The following is an 18,552-nucleotide window of genomic DNA, read 5'->3' on the forward strand; positions in this document are numbered from 1 at the left end:
TAGTTTGCATTTCTATTTTTATTTCTCAGTGCAACACAACTATGGCGCTATCTCACACATAACGCACACAAAGGAGTCAGGGGACAAAAGTAATTGATGAGGTGAATGAATTTTTGCTGTATCTTATCAGATCACTCAATGAACCTGGCGAGCAAGCAGACCGGCGGTGTAGACTACTAGCTTTGTGAGACGTTGCTCTAAAAGGCAAAAAAAAAAAGTGGGTATTCTACCCTGAATTTTTTTCAATGATTAAACTGTGGCAGGACAAGATGATTCTGCCATGTATAATGTCATTTGTGGGGTTCTTTCATGGCATGATTAGAATACTACTGCGAGCAGTGGATTGGCCAATACATTGCATAATATGCTGCGTGTTGTTATGCATCTCGCTTGACACATCCATCAAAAGTTGTCCTTGAAGTGGTTTTCCAAAAAAAGTTTGTTAATAGCCGTGAATGGAATTGGTGACATTTTATTTGCAGCTTGTCATCTGTTACTGCAAATTGATGGGAAACTCCTGATAAGAATTAACTCAGTGTCCTGGCTTTTGTGGGTAGTAAATTCAAAAAGGGTGATTTCGATTAGTATATTTCTTTTAAGTTTGTTTATTCATCAGATTTAGATACGATAACTAACTAATAAGTTCACAGTCTCACTGATGAAAGCAGATACCCAAATTGATTTCACAGGACAGCCTGTTAGTTTTTGTGAAATTAATATTCCCAGACAAGGAATCCTAGGAAGCATATTTTGTTGAAGATAAATAGATAAATTATGTCATATTGTGCTTTTTTTTTTTTTTTTTTTTTTACAAATTGAAACCACAAGCAGGAGCCTATCAGTTTGTATGTAAATTATTGCTTGGAAGTTCATCTTCAAATCCATTCAGTGTTAAGTTTCACGTTGATGTCGCTGCATGTGAATAGCTGTTGCAAATCAACATTTTCTCTTGAGCTTGTCCCGCCATCTTAGTGCTGGACCTCACTGTTCACTGGAGGCTCCTCATTGGCTTCTGGGAATCACAGTGATGGCTTCAGTAGTCTGGGGCATGAAAGTCCTCATCCTTCTTTTTCTTGCAATGTGAAGCTGTGGCAAACACACACACACACACAAACAAGCAGATGATGACCACACTGCCTGAAAACAATGTCACAGTAGTTTAATTTGCATGCTATTTCTGACCCTTCGGCCTACAAACACTTGATTGAGGTTCCCTTGGATTTGTCTGGGGGATTGCTGACGACCTTGCGCCACAGGAGACTAAGAATCCAATCTTGAGGGTTTAGTGTTTTTTTTGCTGAAAACGGAGTGGATTCCCACTCAGAAGAATGAAGAATAAAAGGAATATATTCCTCTCAGTATTGTTATTTAGCACGCTCTGTCTGCATGTCCTGCTGCTGCGTGTATTTCGATACGTTCTTTCAAGTTTTACAATTATTGTTAAATTGGCGCTGTTTTCCTTTGCCCATCTATGTTATTGCATGCTAGTATAAAGCTAAGCATCTCGGATTTTTTATTGCAACTCATCTTACGTTTTTTTATGAATGAATTGGCTCATAGAATATTTGATTTCTGAAATATTGCACAACAGTGGACATGTATACAGCCTTCACAACCCATAAAATAATAAATGTTAACCAATAGTGAGACCTCCATTGTTTGTTCGCTTTCTAATATCCATTCAGCGAGGCGAAAACGAGCATAATTGACAGATTCCCTCTGTAATGTCTGCTAACAACCCAGACCAAACTTAGCTCAGAGTTTTGTACCTTAGTTGAGGTCTGGCTCTTCATCAATATTTACTACAAATTACACTACATTATTACGTTCTCATTGGCACTTATTTGGTTACAGAAAAATCACTTAAATATGTTAATATGTTAGTTTTCAGCAAATACTTAGAGATGGTTTTCACAGTAAAAAATGATAAAAAATAATAATCGTTGCATTTCAGAATAGGTAACTGCAAATTGGTAGGGGTTCACTATGTGCCGTTTTTTGGTTTGGTTTTGGTTTTTGCTCCACAAACTCTGCCAAGTGGTAGCTGACCAATCAACCAAAATCAAACACATGATGTTCGCAAAAAAAAAAAAAAGATGTTATTCTTTTTCGGTTTTGCAATGCATGACATATATACTTGTTCTCTTGTGCGGTTTGTGATATTCCTACTGTTACTGATAGGAAGAAGTAGAAAGGCATGTTAAACTGTAGAGTACTCTGTGTTGTGTTGTGTTTGGTTTCGTTTTGTTTCATTTGGGGGCGGTCGCTTAAAATTGACCTCAGTTGAATGAGGTTGTGCAGCTTTTTGTCTTGAGTTAGTCGTACCTTGTATGGAATGTGCCTTGTTTTGTTGAGTTGGTCGTGCCTTGTATGGAATGTCAATTGCAATCAAATACATATTTATCACAATTATTTTACCAGTCAAAATATGTTGGCCTTATTGGATAAAAAAAAAACACAGTTAGTATCAGTATACTGCCATTTCCCTTGTAATTTTCTTTTTGCTAATGACAGCAAGCTTGCAGTCTCTCATGGAAATTCATCAGTTTTCCCCAACACGACATTGATGCTATCACGTCCACCGTACATGTCCGTACAGGAAAATTCGCACTCTTTCATACTGATAAAAAAATATATAAAATAAAAATAACTTGATTTTCAAGTCCTTTTACAACTTGTTTTTGGGGTATGTGTGCTGCCACCGTATTCATTTTTTCTGAGTTTTGATGATTTTTTCTTTAGATTTCAGAACAATGGATTTTAAATAATCATTTACAACGTGATGACGTTGCTCTTTAGTTATTGTTATTGATATTGTTATAGTTTATTGTTATATATATATAAGAATGTATTGGATAAGCCTTATCCTCTGTTTCAACTTGGAGTAACTAATGATCATGAAAAAGAGATACAATCCCTGAAGTCATCAGGATGGTGTATACATGACAGACTGTGTGGGCCATTGACAATGTTGATAAGGGCTGCCGTCATATGAAAGCGAGCATTTTTCTGAAAACAAAGTCGCCTAAGTCACCTTTATATGAAATGTAGCCCTTTAGCCATCAAGGCTTTTTATTGACTTGTCAAGTCAGAGCTGTGAATAGTTTCCTCTCGGTTTCTATAGCAGACACACAGCAGAGCGGTACGACTTTAAGATACGCTGAGTTGAACTCGTCCAGAAAGCGCCCTTCAAATGACGTTTTTTTTATATGCCCCTATGTCTCTTGTTTCATAGCAATATTGGTCATGCCTGTAAAATACCACCAGTATTTATGATACATACAGTGGCATAAAAGAACAGAGTAAATATTTAGAAATCAAGTATTGTATTTCCATAAAACTGAGTTACATAAGCAAACACGGGTGGGGCAACCGAACACGTGTTAGCATATAAAGGAGGAATGACTGAATATCTCTACGTTTTGGCTAACACATTCCAAATATCTGAACTAATCCTTTATAAGCACCTGTAAATTACATGGTCTGGAACAATTCATTTTTAACTCTGCTCTGAAACCACCAGGATTTTGAACAATGTGTATGATACCCACTAAAGGAAAGCGTTGTTATATAAATAATGTAAGCTATATAATTCAGCAGTTACAACATTTAGAACTCACAGAGGTAAAAGCAGCATATACCAGATGTGTGTTTGAGGGTTAGACTCTAATAGCTCATGGCAGATTATTATGGATTTCTAATATGTTCAATTATTTAATTTAACTCTTTCATACTCTTCCTATAAGTGGTAAAAGGCATCATATAATCATATTGTCACAATAATCATGTATTAAAGTTCATAAAATATTAGGTCAATTCTGTGCACAAAGATATTTCTTAAGTTTAATTTTAATTCTATTGGCAAGTTCCCGGCACTTTTGTTGATTAAAAACTGTCCTGTGGTCTGCTAGTGACTGCTCTTACACATTAGCCAAATGTTCCGCAGTTCCAAATTCAGAATAAACTGTCTGATAAACACCCTGTGCAGCTAATTGGACAGAGTGTTCTGTGCATATATGATAAAGATTTATCTGATGTGTCGGGTGTTGGGTATGGTCCTGGGAGGCCCTCACGACTGGCAGAGGTCCACGCTAATATTTGCTGATATGCACCACAAATCTCAATGTGTCAGCCATACTCGGATACTAAATCCACTCTCTGAATTTATATATCAAAATACTGACCACAAAATGCTGCATGAGCAGTATGACCATTTCCAATCAATTCAGGACATGAATTACTCACATTGTAAAATAACTGATAATTTTGAGTTCTAGTTAAATTTTGTAAATATAATATGTTTCTATGATTTGTATTTCCGTACTGTTTTGCTGATCGCATTGAAGAAAGCCTAATCTGGAAATCAGCCTTCACAATATGCAATGCAGGGAGTCGTTTGATCTATTTTTAAAAATTGAATATTTCCAAATCCCAACTCAGACTGTAATTATTCCATTTTCTATTCAATGGCATCTGCTTATTTTTTTATTTATCGATCATGGGTTAGGCTCCAGCACACCAGCGACCCTCATGAGGATAAAGCGGTTCAGATAATTGATGGATAAATGCTTTATTAATCTAATGGTTTGTCCTTGAGTTTGCAAATAGAATAACTAAGTATAAAATTCAACAAATCTATAAATAATATATCAGATTTCCTTTTTCTCTTTTTGTTGCGTTATAAAGTTTAGCAGATGAATGAAATCTTTTTAACCTGTTACAGGATTCTTTATCTGCAACAAAATGCGGTAAATAATGTGATTTGTTCATTTTTGTTTAGCCTTGGCTTTGGTAGATAATTGATGAACTGTCACATGACAGCGCACTAATGCTGCACTTTGTTGAGGAGCTCAAGGGTTAGATGAGGACATCGGACGTCCGTCCCTATAATATAATATAATAAACCCTATAATATGTTTGTAGAAACAAGCAATATGCAACAAAACATCTGCAGTCCGAAAAACATACCATTAAGTGTAGTTATGACTCATAAAACAGTTTGAAGGAAAGTGAAGATTAGAAAACCAGGTTTAAAAAAAAAAAAAACACTTACAATCTGACCTCCGGTTGTGATAAATCACTGAACTGTGAGCTGCCATTGGACTGGAGAGGACCTGGGGAAGCCTCTTCGCTCTTGTTCCCTCGAGCACTGGCCAAGCTACCAGATGGAGTTTTTTGGAAAGAACCCACCAGACCTGACTCAGCTCGCCATTGAAAGCAGGAGCAACAAGTCTGCACTTCTTTGTAGAATGTATTGAGCCAGAGGGTGGACAGCCACGGACAGCTCAGGAGGTGCTTGAAAGCAGCGCGGAACTCCGGGCTCCGACAGTAGATGATGGGATTGAGGCCAGAGTTGACATAACCAAGCCAGTTCAAAAGTCTGAAGATCCTCTCCGACGGAACGCTTCGATCAAAAGCGTTGATGATGTTGGCAACAAAAAACGGCAGCCAGCACACCGTAAACGTCCCCATGATGATACCCAAAGTTTTTAGGGCCTTGTGTTCTTTGACAAGCAACAACCGGGATGGTCTTCGCTTAACGCCCTTCCGCGCCATAGAGGTGTTGCCCGTAGCTTGGCTTATGCATAGCGTCTGGAGGGTTGGATTGTTCATATCAGAATCGACTTGCATGTGCATTGTCGGACACTCATGCTTGAAACGCATTCGGCTTTTATCAATGAGCTGCACCTGCCGTCTTGCTATTAGGAAGACCTTTGCGTACACAAAGATCATTATAAAGAGTGGAATGTAAAAAGACATTGTGGAAGATACGATGGCATAAGCCCAGTTGGTGACAAAGTCACAGCAGGCGGGGTCATCGTAGCACATTCTGGCTTCATATTCATCGTTTGCACGCCAGTAGCCTTTCATAATTGGTACGAAAGAGATTAAGGCGGAAACGAGCCAAACCAAACAAACGATTACCCTGGCGCGCCACTTACTCAGTAAAACCTGGTGTCGGAGCGGCCTGGTAATCGCTATGTAACGGTCCACGGCTATCACGCAGAGAGTTTCTATGCTGGCTGTCACACATAGGACGTCCACTGAAGTCCAGAAATCACAAAAAGTTGTGTCTAGCTGCCAGTTGCCCGTCAGCACAACGGTGGCCCCCAGAGGCACCACCAGGACCCCCATGATGAGGTCAGCACACGCCAGTGACATGATGAAGATGTTCGTCGTTGTCTGGAGCTGGGAAGTAGAAGCTATCGCGATGATGACCAGCAGGTTTCCTACGACAATGATAATGATGACAGCAACCAGTATGACGAGGATCCAGGATCCCGCGGCCGGGTGGTAGGGGGTTGTGTGGTTCCTCAAAGCAGCTGATGCACTCAGGTTGCCGTCCATTCTTCACCAGTTCAGTCACTACATGTTTTGCACAGCAACATTTTACTTAAGTCATAAATATGATAACTGCTTGCAAAAAGCAGATGTTCTTACATTTCTCGCCTCTGGAGGATTGTTTGGCCGCATTCAAACTTCAGCCCGGACTTCCCATGCTTCCACAAACGAGGACCTCTTAATGGAGTCAACATGTTCTCAGCAAAAAATACATTTCCCTCAATGCCGAAACAAGTTCACTGAGTTAGTAATAGTCCGAAAAAAGTCCGTCTTGTACACTACAACATCAGAACAGCCATCACAGACAGCAGCACAATCCACAACTGCTACAGTTTGATCATGACAGGGAACAGCGGCACTGTGGCAAGAAGTGCATCAGACTGAGAGCCCACCTTTTTCATCTGCTCTCTTTCGCTCCCTCCCTCGCTCTCTCCCTCTCAGCTGTCTATGATTGTATCGGCCGAGGGGAGGAGTTGAAGGGTGTGAGCGTTGTCCAGTGTGCAGAAACCAAACATGCATTAGTGGCTTCACTCAATCATGAAGATACATAGTGTTTACAGTTACAACACCTAAGCAGTGGTTTTACATGCACTGTATTTTTTTATTTCTCCTTGCCTTGAGTGAAGTGGGCGTTGTTAAGTACATACAAGTATAGCCCTTATATACTACCGTAATTTTCGGACTATAAGTCGCGGGTTTTTTTCATAGTTTGGGTGGGGGGGGCGACTTATACTCAGGAGCGACTTTTATACATATATATGGGGGGTTTTTTTCACTTTTTTGGGCATTTTATGGCTGGTGCGACTTATACTCCGGTGCGACTTATAGTCCGAAAATTACGGTATATTATAATAAATGTCCTAAGCTGCAAGTCTACTCACATCTTTACTTGAATATATACGTAAAAGAAAGAAAAGAGTCTTGGCATTGTTCAAATATGACACTATTCCAATTGTATTTATAAGAGGATCTTTTTTCTATCTTCCTCCCTTTTTATCTTTAAAACATGTACAACAGGTTCACAACTGAAGAGAATCGCATGAAATACACAACTTAGTGATGGTCTGCTTACAAAGTTGTTAATGTTGTGTGTTAAACGCGGTAGCCGCTCTACTTTTGTTAACCTATTAAGTGTATCCGTCACATGACAGTGTCAACAGTGTGACAGGATTTTCCATGGCCAGCTTCTGTTCAAACTCTTGGATGGTAAATGAAACTGGAGAGAGTTAAGCTCTCTGTCGTTTTCCATTAACACATAAAAAAAATGTGTTGTGTGGTTCACTTCTATTGACACTATCTGCGGATGTACTGAAAGCTATACAAGAAGTGATAGTTCTATATTGTCCCTCCAGACCACCAGAGGCAGTCTTTATAAGCATGGAATAGGCCGTTAGCATGAAACGTTGTTTGACTGTATGAGGATTTCACCCAAAGCAACAGTATATTAATAACATGAATTATTAATAACATATGTTTATAGGCAATTTGAATGCTGTTTCAGAAGAGCAAAATAGTTGCCCTTCAGTACCAAAGAAATAGCATTAGGTCCTGCTCTGGATATGTGTACACAATAAAACGTCATGACAAAATTGATTTGTAATTAAAAATATTAGTATTTTTATTTATTGTATACAAATAGCAAATGTTTGTATCTGGTCTAGACAGCCTGCCGAGACATTAAGGGTGAAACCAACCAAGAACATTTCTTATCTGCCTATTTGTAAAAATAACGTCTAATAACAGTGCGGGAAATTTACATAATATCCCCACACACTAGTTTCTCTGATCATGACAACACAATCCAGAGCCACTTTCAAGTGACTACTCTGTCTGAAACACCAGCTCAGACGTTTTAGAAATATTCTTATGAAAACAACTGGACCCGGGGAATTCTTTAAGCCAGACTTACTTTTCCAAATCTGGGTTGATTGAAGACAGATACAGCAAGCTATGCTCAAGTGTAGGAGGTAGTGAAAGCAGCACCAGGAGAAGAATATGACAAGCGAGGCTTACTGTAGTCTTTTGCTGGAATTGTCACAACCGTGAAGGGTATGCTACACGCTGGTACGGCTCTGAGAGGAATACAAGACTGTCTTAGATTTCCGGAAGCGGAGGGACCAGACAAAACTGAAAACACATTTCCTTTGTTGAGCTGAGCACAGATGACTCGAGGCTCAAAGTGTTTACGTTGAACAAACATGCGACATGTGGATAGATACCTGATATTCCTTCCATTACAAGCATTCCTTCCATTTGCTTTGTATCTGTTCATTCAGAAACAACACATTTCATTCATTCATTCTCTTCCGCTTATCCGTGTCGCGGGGGCAGCAGCTTACTCAAGAAACTCAAACGTCCCTCTCCCTAGCCACTTTGTCCAGCTCGGTTCCCGAGGCATTCCCAGGATGGCCGGGATACATAGTCTCTACAGCATGTTCTGGGTTCGTCTCCGGGCCTCCTTCCAGTGAGACATGCCCAGAACGCCTCACCAGGGAAGTGTCCGGGGGGCATCCTAATAAGAAGCCAATCAACCTCATGTGGCTCCTCTCAACAAGGCGGAGCAGTGCTTCGACTCCGAGTCCCTGCTGGATTATGGAAGGTCTTACTTTATCTACACTGTTGGGGAAACTCATCAAACTTTCGTAGTGGAGGGATTTGCGTGTCCCAGTGATCCTAGAAGCTAAGCTGTCTGAGGCGTTATGCACTTGGCCGGGTCATCCATGGCAAACAGATCCGAGGTGAGGAACCAGACAAACCACAACTCAAAAGACCTCTTATGATAAGTACATTTAATAGATGTTTTTTTTCTTGCCCGTCACCAGGGCCCCCTTCTGGAGCCAGGCCTGGAAGGTGGGGCAAGAACCTGGTAGCCAGACCTGCACCCATGGACACAACTTGGGTCCCCCTTCCCAGGGGCTCACCACCTGTGGGAAGAGCCAAAGGGGTCAGTGCGATGTTAGCTGGGCAGGGGAGGGGAACCTTGACATCCAGTTCCTGGCTACCGCTAGGCACATGGAACGTCATACAATTCATTAAAAACATATTTCTTCTATTATCGGCAATTTTGAGTCTCCACGAATCTTAGAGATTGTAGACAAGACTAGTAGAGTGATGGATGGATGTATACTGTTGGGTAGTCTGTACGATGTTGAATATGATCGGTGTTCATTGAACAGTTCTCTCATTCTCTAAAATCTCCAATATTATCTATCTTCTTTACTTAGGAGACCAAAAACATCCTGAGTGCAGAAAAAAAGGAAATTCATTGCACTCCCTTTGTCTCTTATAGCTGTAAAGGAAAACCCAGAGATGGCTATCAATCCGGTGAACTGGAGAAGAACATTCGGGCAAATGCCTTCCATGAGACTTGAGATAGTCATCTTGAGGGAGTGCAAAGCTGCTATTGTCACTCAGCATCTCCTTCTTTGGTTCTCAGCACTTTGGATGGTTCTTTGTGTTTCCCCACAACGGATTTAACAAATAACTGTTTGCATTGATGGTTTGACATCTTCTGTGTGGGATGGTATGACTAGGCCAACTCGGGGTACTCACATAGCTGAGAAGCAACATGTACCTGCAGATATTATTGACATCAGCAAAAGATCAATACCATTCAGAGGATCCACCAATTAGTTAAGTTGTCCGGGTTCCATTATTTGACCATATACCTTCACCATCTTACTGCGATGCATTGGTCACTTGTGGGCTTTTAACTTTGAAGGCATTGCGTGGTAGTGTTACCTCGGGAGTTAAATATCCTCATAGCTCCTTGTATTGTCAAATAATGGAAAATGTCTTGGGTGGTTGAAACCTTAAAAGGAATACAGTGGTGTGAACGGCTTTGATACGAGTAACTGCAGAAGCATTGACAGGCCTGGGAATGGTCTCTCCTCTTCATGGAAACCTGAAAGACGATCTATTGTAATCATCTGCCATTCATAAAAACCTCCAGACATTTGTCATCTGTGCTGAAACAGCAGATCAGTATAATATCGCCTGATCTGCGTCAGCCATCTGGATTTTACAAGCTTGTTTTTCAATCCCCTGTATGATTCATTTCTTCTTTGCCAAAGATCCCATGGTAGTGCCTCGCGTTCATTCCATCATCCCCTGATAGCGATAAAACTTGGGGGAGTTAACGTGATGTTTATTAATTGCTGCGATTCTTTTTTATTTGTATCTTTAGATCTTCAGCGTCCTCAGGGGTTCAATGTTACATCAAATTCACAATTTTTTACATTGAACATTTGGTTGGGATTTTTCAGAGCACACCCTTGTTTCTGTACATTAGATGTTTACAAATTCCTTCTGTGAGTGTTTGGAGATCTCAGAAGACAGGAAACCGCACATTAAAAACTGGAAGTTGGTCAAGACCGGAAGCAGAAGGCACTGCTAGATCACTCCGGGAGCTCCAATAAAGGCTCTTGTCTTGTTGTCCTTCAAAACTATTTACACAGAGAGTGCACGAGTGCTTGGCTCCAAAATTGATTCATTTTGATTTTCATGCCGGGGCAAGTGTCGTTTCCCGTATGTGGGAATTAGCCAGACTCGTGTGGAGCAAAGACGTTTTTTATTTCACACCACTGGTGCACCTGACAATTTGGTGACAGAAAGCAAACTAGACCTTAGACCACTTCGGATCAGGGGAAGGGAACTACACTCGTAATTATCAAGGCGGAAGGCGGTCTACAAGTACCCACTTGATTGCCAGGCCAATTTGACATCATCCACCGGTGGAGCTCTGCATTTCCTTATTAACGCAGAGCTGGGCTTTTGCTATTTTATCAATTTTGTCAGGAACATTGGATTTATAGTCTTATTAAGTTCACATTTAGAACATTAGATTTAGGGCTATTAAGAAAGGAAGGGTATGAATGATTTGCTGAACACCACATCAATTTCTTGTCTCATATTCAAAAGATGTTCATTCGCCAAGAGAATGAGAGAAACGTTCACTCAAAATTCAAGCAGGGGCATGAATATTACATTGTTAGAAATCTTGTACTTTATCACCTTGTGATTTGCGTACTTTTTCTTCATCTGAATGGAAACTTATGCCGGGGTTTCCTGGGGTCTTTTCTGAGGGATATGCACAGAACAGTTTAAATCACCAATAAATGTCCCATCATAGACTCTCAGGAGAACATTGTCAAGCTATTTTGGGGGCTGTTCTAGATATTTCATTCGGGAAACCCAGGGGCCTTTTATGTTTCAGGCTAAATGGGAAGAAAATGATGGAAGTTGCTTTAGGGTTGCTTTATACCATAATTATTTTTGTCTTGTTCTTTGCTTTGAATGGATTCTTGAGGCCTTTTTAACACGTGCTTTTCCATACTAACTATCTGGCATATTCAATCCACCTGTTTTCTCGACGGTTATGAATTTGATATGGATTTTCTGGATACAATTTCTGTTCTTTGGTCGCTCCAACTGTTAACCCAACAGCTTTAAGGGTGTAAAATTACATTCATACCTATTTTAAATTTGGAGTCATCAATTAACATAATGTTCATATTTTTGAAATTTGGGAAGAAGCCACACTACCCATTATTATATTACTACACAGAGGAGTGTGTTTCAATTTCCAGGAGTTCATCCAAGATATATTCCCAAAAAAATATTAAAAATAGACGACTTAGAGGGGGCATAAATAATGAACACCAATTTAATAAAAGTTCAGTGTATCATTCACATCAGATAAGCGTTAAAACAAAAATAAAATGTGACATGGCCTGTTTTCAGCTCAGCTTGTGATACTTTTATCTGTCGTCCTTCTGGCACAAAGGAGCAGGACAAAGCTTTGCTTATGATCATGCTTTTGAAGAAATGTGAAATTGGCACATTAGGTATATGGATGGCGCCAATATCCCAGACACACCCCGAAAGAAGAAGAAGAAGGTCTGGATCAATAGCTAAAGCCAACACCAGCAACATGTTGTTGAGTTGCAGTGACGTTAATTGCTACTATGATTCATTATTAGCACTTGTGACCTCACTGGCTGCAAACAGCGAAGTTGCGGGTCCAAGAGTGAGTGAAATAAAAAACTGTTAAATAAAGACTGTGCATCTCGGGGTAATGGCAGCAGGCTTGTCATACCCCAGATGAATGGGAGACAGAACAGCAGGCAGTTAATTGAGCATGAAAAGGCAAATACTGCATGGGAACGAGAATAGAACACCACAGGAAGCTCTGCCTCACGCGGAAATTGTGAGTTCATTAGAGGGTTGCACACTCACTCATTTTGTATTTGCAAGAAGATTATTGTACCCACTCACAGGCCATAGCATTAGGTACACCTCGGCAACATTTGGTACAAGCGCTTTAATGATGGTGCTCACTTTTATTGATTCATTTCATTGCCATGTCTTTGTGATTATTTTATGATTGCTTCAAACTGATCTTGATATTTTCTCCCAGCATCCACTTGCTCTCAAAGTCAGAGTGATGACAAGGTAGCAGGATTAATAGAGTTGGGTTTTTTCTATGATTACGGAGATGTTTAGCAAATTTATTATGAGATTATTTAGATTTATTATTTATAGTATCTAATTCTAATTAACCCTAACCGGCAATGGTAATGACAGCAAAGCTCAATACGTTTATATGCTTATATATAAAATACAATAATAAGTATTGTCATTGAATTTACATTGTTACGTAAAGAAGTGAGCAGCACAGAGACTAGTTAGCTCATCAGTCTTAGAGTCAAGAGGTTGTGGGTTCAAATCTGAGTTTTGCCCTTCCTTTGTGGAGTTTGCATTTTTTCCCTGTGTTTGTGAAGGTTTTCGTCAGGTACTTAGTTTTTTCTGTTTAAAGCGAAACAAATTTTTTTTGTTCTAGAAATATTTGGGGAATTTTTATCACGGGTCGTCTCATAAATTTGGGAAAAATTAAGTTCAATTGTATTTCCTCCAAGTCTAAAATAAGAGCTCAATATTTTCTGAGAACAATATGGGAGCATGATGCACCTGTCTTTTCTTTTGTGATGTGTGATATGATGAGACGATAATACAACTTTTATAACAAAGGCACATTTGATCATATATTAAAGATGACAGGATTATGCAGGACCTTGTTTCAGCAAAATGTCAGAGAGAGAGATACAACTGTCTAGTATATTTAGTATGAAGGCATATTCTATTCATATTTTTACTATGTATTATATTTAATGTATGTAGTATGTTCCATCAGTTATTATTCACACTGATCTAGAAGGACTTCATATTTTTTTATTGCTGGATACTTTTTAAAGTAACTTTTTGAAGAGGGTATCTTAAATAGACTGAAAAATAAAAAAAAACAACGAAAGCAAAAACAACAAAAGCAAAAACAAAGCGGTTTGTGTGTGACCAGTTTGTTCTGCTTCATTATTTCTTGACATTTTCAAGCTATTTTGGATGCAAACAATCTTAAGTATCATTACCGACGAAACAGCTTAAAGTCGTTTTTTTCTTGTGTTAAAGCACAACATTATATGTTGACACTGAACTTTCTCTTCGATGTGTTTTCTCGCAGTTTGCCTTCTCACTGGATTCATAAATGATTTGATTGGCACTTGGTATGCAATAGCTGTATGCATTTTATAGAATTGATCAGAAAACGTATTCAATGACATTTGCGTTTGAAATAAATTTTGAACAAGAATGCATAATCCAAAAAAAGGAATTAAATACAGTAAATATTGCATGTTAGCATTCTGACCTGCTGCATTGTTTTCTTGACATTTACAAGCAATTTTGAAAATAAACAAATCTGAACTAATACTACCAAGTAAGCAGCTTAAATTTATTTTTCTATGCGGGTTTCCTGTTTGGAAGCACAAGATTGCGCACGCTGAACTTTCTTCCTTTAACTTCTCCCTTGATAACTTGCTCGTCTCAGACATACACTCACTGGATCATAAAATGACTTGATTGGCTGATTCGTGTCTCATGGGAGGAATTGCAATGCGAATTGCCTGTGCACGAGTTTTAGATCCTTAAATGTCGCAGTGAATAACACGGGTCCTGAGCGGGACCACAGACCACCGATTGAAAACCTCAGATATGAACGTACTCATCTTTAAATACCATTTTTGTTTCATTCTAACGTTTTCAATTATATATTTCAGTGCAACATGCGGCCTCCATTTTGACTCAACTTTGGGCTTCAAATAATGACTGAGAGCAACATCAAAATTTGTTTTATCACGGTAGCCAAGATGTTGTTTCCAACTGCATGAGACTCCTTTAATCCATCAGGGGAACGAGACTGACTTGTGTATAGAACCCCTGGAAAGCCTCCGAGTATATCTTTAAAGCCGCCCTCGTCTTCAGACTTCGAATCGTGGCAATCAAATCCACCGACTTGTCATGTGTAAGCAATAATCCAGTCAGTCTGTTTCAAGGGAAGGCTTTGTATGAGTGCCCGCCATCCACAGCGAGTGCACTCACTGCAACTCAACAAGTCATTTATTCAAGCCATTTATGTCATTGCAGGAGTCAAAGTTGTTTTTCATGCAGTCCTGTTAATTGAGCGCAGGGACAAACCATTTGTAACCAGGGCACGTACCAGCACAATTAGTACGTGGAGATCCACGTGATAAAAGACACAAAACAAGCATACACCTACATAACAAACTGAGCTGGCTCTACCCACTTGTGCTCACACAAAGACACACACACTCGCAGATCTTTTTTAGACATCACATGCACTTCAATTTATTCTTAATAGCTGACCTAGACTCAACCGTAATATGCCTGCAGCTGTGTTGAAAATACCGTGAAAACATATGAACTGAGGTGGTTCAAGGTGAGGATAGTGGCTGCATAAAGAAAAAAAAAATCTGTCTTTTTGAGGTCATGAATGTGGGGAAAAAAAATCTTAAACAGCTTGTTTGTGTCACAGTTTATTTATGTTCTGGTTTGGATGTTGAATAGATATTCACTGTGATTCACAATTCAAGCTTCTTGGCTCTATTTGTGTCACATTAAGACTCAGATGGCGTCGTTGACAACGCTTCCTTTGCCACTGGCACTGAACATTAATGAGGTGTTGACATTAATTCTTTGTGGAAGTGTTCAGCCCCCCTTTGCCAGGCATAGCGTGCTGATTGAAAGGAAAGATGGAAAGGGAATTCTGGGAAATTGTGTTGTACAACAAACTTATTCTTTGTTGAATAATGAATCATAATTGGAATAAAAACCGTGTGTGAAAGCTCCAGGCACGAGTTCTCACTCAGGGCTCTTGAGTCGATCTCAAGTGGCTGAAGAGATAAAAGGCTCATGAGGCCATTGGGGTGGGGAGATTGGGGCATCTGCCTTCCTTTGTGCTAAATTCCTACTCTGCACGCAAGTCCCTTGACAACCTCTCCTGCAGACTAAGATCGGCAACCAGACACACTTCTAGCGCTTGCATTCTGATGACCTGTTTACCTGCATGTTGGCAAGAATCTTGACGGGCCGGTTTATGGTCTGATTGCAATGGAGAGACTGAGGGCAGTTTTTGCAAATGTTAGAATGTGCGGGTGGAGTGGGATAAGCTTGAGCGAAGAAGATAGGTATGGCGTTTAAGCCTCCGCATTGAGACGGCGGGCGGACAGACTGCACGCTCTGTGATAGCATCTCCTATCGACTTCCTTCTGTCTGCCACGGAACTTTGCTCCTAATGATGACAAGCTCTCTTGCTGAAAATAGAACAACTATGGCCTTGTGTTTGCCAGGCCAGTCCAGCACCAGCCCGGAAAACCGAGATATCTCATCGCTCGGGGCGAGGAAGGGGTGGGGGGGGGAACAAACTGCATCAAGTGGACTAAAAAAAAAAAAAAATCTGAGACACGTTTTGTTATTCTCAAGATATTCGTCTTGTTAGTTTATGTATTTATTTTTTCAGAAATTTCAAAAGAGCTTACATCTGTATTACCACAGCTAGACATCAGAAGACAATATTTTGCAAAAATAGAAATCTACCCTGGATAGATTTACAAGGAGAAAGAATGAGTTGAGCCAGTTTAATGCGTAGCGTCGACAAGGTCACAGTACTTATCTGAGCCAGGAGTGCACAGGTCACATTACAGCCAACTCACATGGGACACATTGCTAATGGAATTACATGTTATTGATACAATAATTCTCTTAATTCTGAGCCTGTGCGCAGCAAGCCGGGGGCAATGTGCTCCAGGCAGTGGTTGTACAGTACAATGCGTGATGCAATGTAACCAATGCAAAAAATAACATAGGAATTGTGATCACTGCTCTTATGTAAAGCAAAGCTAAACAAGTCTTGTGATACATGTGACAACTAAGTGCTGTACTACCTCAATTGACACTTTTGTATCATGTGTTAAAAAGATGATGATGCTGAAAAGGGAACTCCATCTTGTCCCTATTTTTTTTTTTTTAGACCACAATGAAGTAATGTATGAACATCCTCGATTATGTCAGCGTTTTTCCATCCTCTGATTGGTCGGTCTGAGCAAAACTTGTTACGGTCAACTTCGACTAGCAAAGCACCTCCGTGGCAATCAGCACATATTAATATCTTTATTCATCTCTGGTGAATAGAATGTTTTAATACATTATTTGGGATGAGGTGCGTTTCTAATATATATTGAACATTAACCTCTGTACATTTATAAATTGTAATCAAGTATGTTTGTTTGTTCTTATGCCTCGCTTGTTCAATCTCACACTACAGTTGTTGTTTTTTTAGAATGTTGTTGATGGAATTCTCTTATCGGGGAGAAAGATGATGGTTCCTTTGTGGGTATTTGTTTCCATGGCTGCAGTTTGTTTGGTGCTTTCCAGCATTCCCTTATCCTACCTGACGTTTGCTAGATCGTTGATGCTGGTAGGACAGTTCGATACAAAAGGGGAGCTTTATTTAGGTCAGACAGTTAATCTTCCTTCTATTCGCTGTCTGATACGGTCAGTCAGTTGTGTTGCTCACTGAGAATCTTGCAACCAGCGTGACCACAAAGAAATTGCTCGTGATGGTACACTTTAGGGAAAAAAAAGACCAAATGCATGCAGCTTTAATTAGGGGTGGCATGTGACTGCTACAGTAATACCCTTGAGCAAGGCATCATTTTTGCCCCTGACATCTCTTTTTTACAAAATCTTGCTATTACCTAAAAGTCTTAAGTAATTATTTATACTAGTGCATTACAACAAAGAGCTGATCACTCATAATGACTCACCATAACATCTCAAGTAATGGAGAAATACGGTGCTTTATTTGAATTATAAATGTCTCCTTACTAAGATTCTGCTTGAAGGATTTATTTTCATTAAACAATTATAGCCGTCATCACCCACGCATTATGAAGACTAATTTTACTTAAAAGCACTCAAGATACTTGAGCACCAGCTCATATATTAACTAAAGCTGCCGAAAAGTTTGTGTACTCAGTGTCACGTTAGAAAGAGAGTTAATAGCTTTGGTGCAGATGTTAGTGTGTGGTCTGAGAAAAAGGCTTTTCTTGCCAACACTATATTGTTTGTCCTCTTAGTGACTTGCACACTCAGTATGTGTACCGCCTAACCCAGGCGCCGTGTGTAAATCCAGACACATTACATCAGATGATCAGATTCTTCTCATTCCTCATCAGATAGACCTGCTTTTCACCTTGTTGCCGGCCCACGTGTTTCTAAAAGGAATCGGTATAAGTTCATCCATCTGCTGATTGGACATCACAACAGACCACAAGCGATAAACGGATCAAACTGGACCAGTTGAAAAATATAACAAATGATTAATTTTATGGTGATTAACAAGCAAGCTATTGGCGGAGTACAGCAAATAGTCTTAACACGACCGGTGAATATGGATTTATAAGGCAACACTTGTGTTATGAGACCACAGCCCAAAATGTTTTCTTTTGTGTTTAGTGCATAATGACTGCTACTGAAATTGGATTTATGTAAGTGCTATTATTAGCAATCTAAGCAATAACAGGCACTGGGGAGTTTGGTTGTATATGAGTAAATTGTTGGTTTGAAAATGCCAGTTTAGTTTCTATTCACTACAATGATTAATATCTTTCACAAGCACAATTTGCGGCTACACGCACACACACACACACACACACACACGCAATGACAAGGAATGAGAGTTGTGAGTTTGAACCAATAAGAATGATGAGGACAATGAGAATCATCAAAGAATCCCTTGAGACGTAAGGTATATAATCCCAATCACCAAGATGGAGCTTCCTGTGTAAACCTAAAGTA

General features: G+C 39.7%; 1 protein-coding gene across 2 annotated transcripts; it reads right to left on the reverse strand.

Moving 5' to 3' along the window:
• adrb3a (adrenoceptor beta 3a) lies at window positions 1–6,780 on the reverse strand. Of its 2 annotated transcripts, XM_061278868.1 has the most exons (3): window positions 6,442–6,779; window positions 5,054–6,366; window positions 1–1,086 (listed from the first exon to the last, which is right to left on the reverse strand). In XM_061278868.1, the coding sequence occupies exons 2-3, from the start codon at window positions 6,346–6,348 to the stop codon at window positions 1,059–1,061; spliced, it is 1,323 nt and encodes a 440-aa protein (XP_061134852.1). In that variant the 5' UTR covers window positions 6,349–6,366; window positions 6,442–6,779; the 3' UTR covers window positions 1–1,058. The 2 variants fall into 2 exon arrangements, with proteins under 2 accessions (XP_061134852.1, XP_061134853.1); XM_061278869.1 differs by having other exon boundaries at window positions 5,054–6,780.
• Window positions 6,781–18,552: the final 11,772 nt, after the last annotated feature.

This window comes from Syngnathus typhle, linkage group LG5 (genome assembly GCF_033458585.1).
Source record: "Syngnathus typhle isolate RoL2023-S1 ecotype Sweden linkage group LG5, RoL_Styp_1.0, whole genome shotgun sequence".
Classification (NCBI taxonomy): Eukaryota; Metazoa; Chordata; class Actinopteri; order Syngnathiformes; family Syngnathidae; genus Syngnathus; species Syngnathus typhle.

Excerpts from the sequence above, each read along its gene's own strand:
- adrb3a (XM_061278869.1), bottom strand. The coding sequence starts at position 6,348 with ATGGACGGCAACCTGAGTGCATCAGCTGCTTTGAGGAACCACACAACC. Across the intron at positions 1,087-5,053 it reads TCACAACCGGAGGTCAGATT|CTTCACATTGCAAGAAAAAG; the intron begins GTAAGTGTTTTT and ends TGTTTGCCACAG.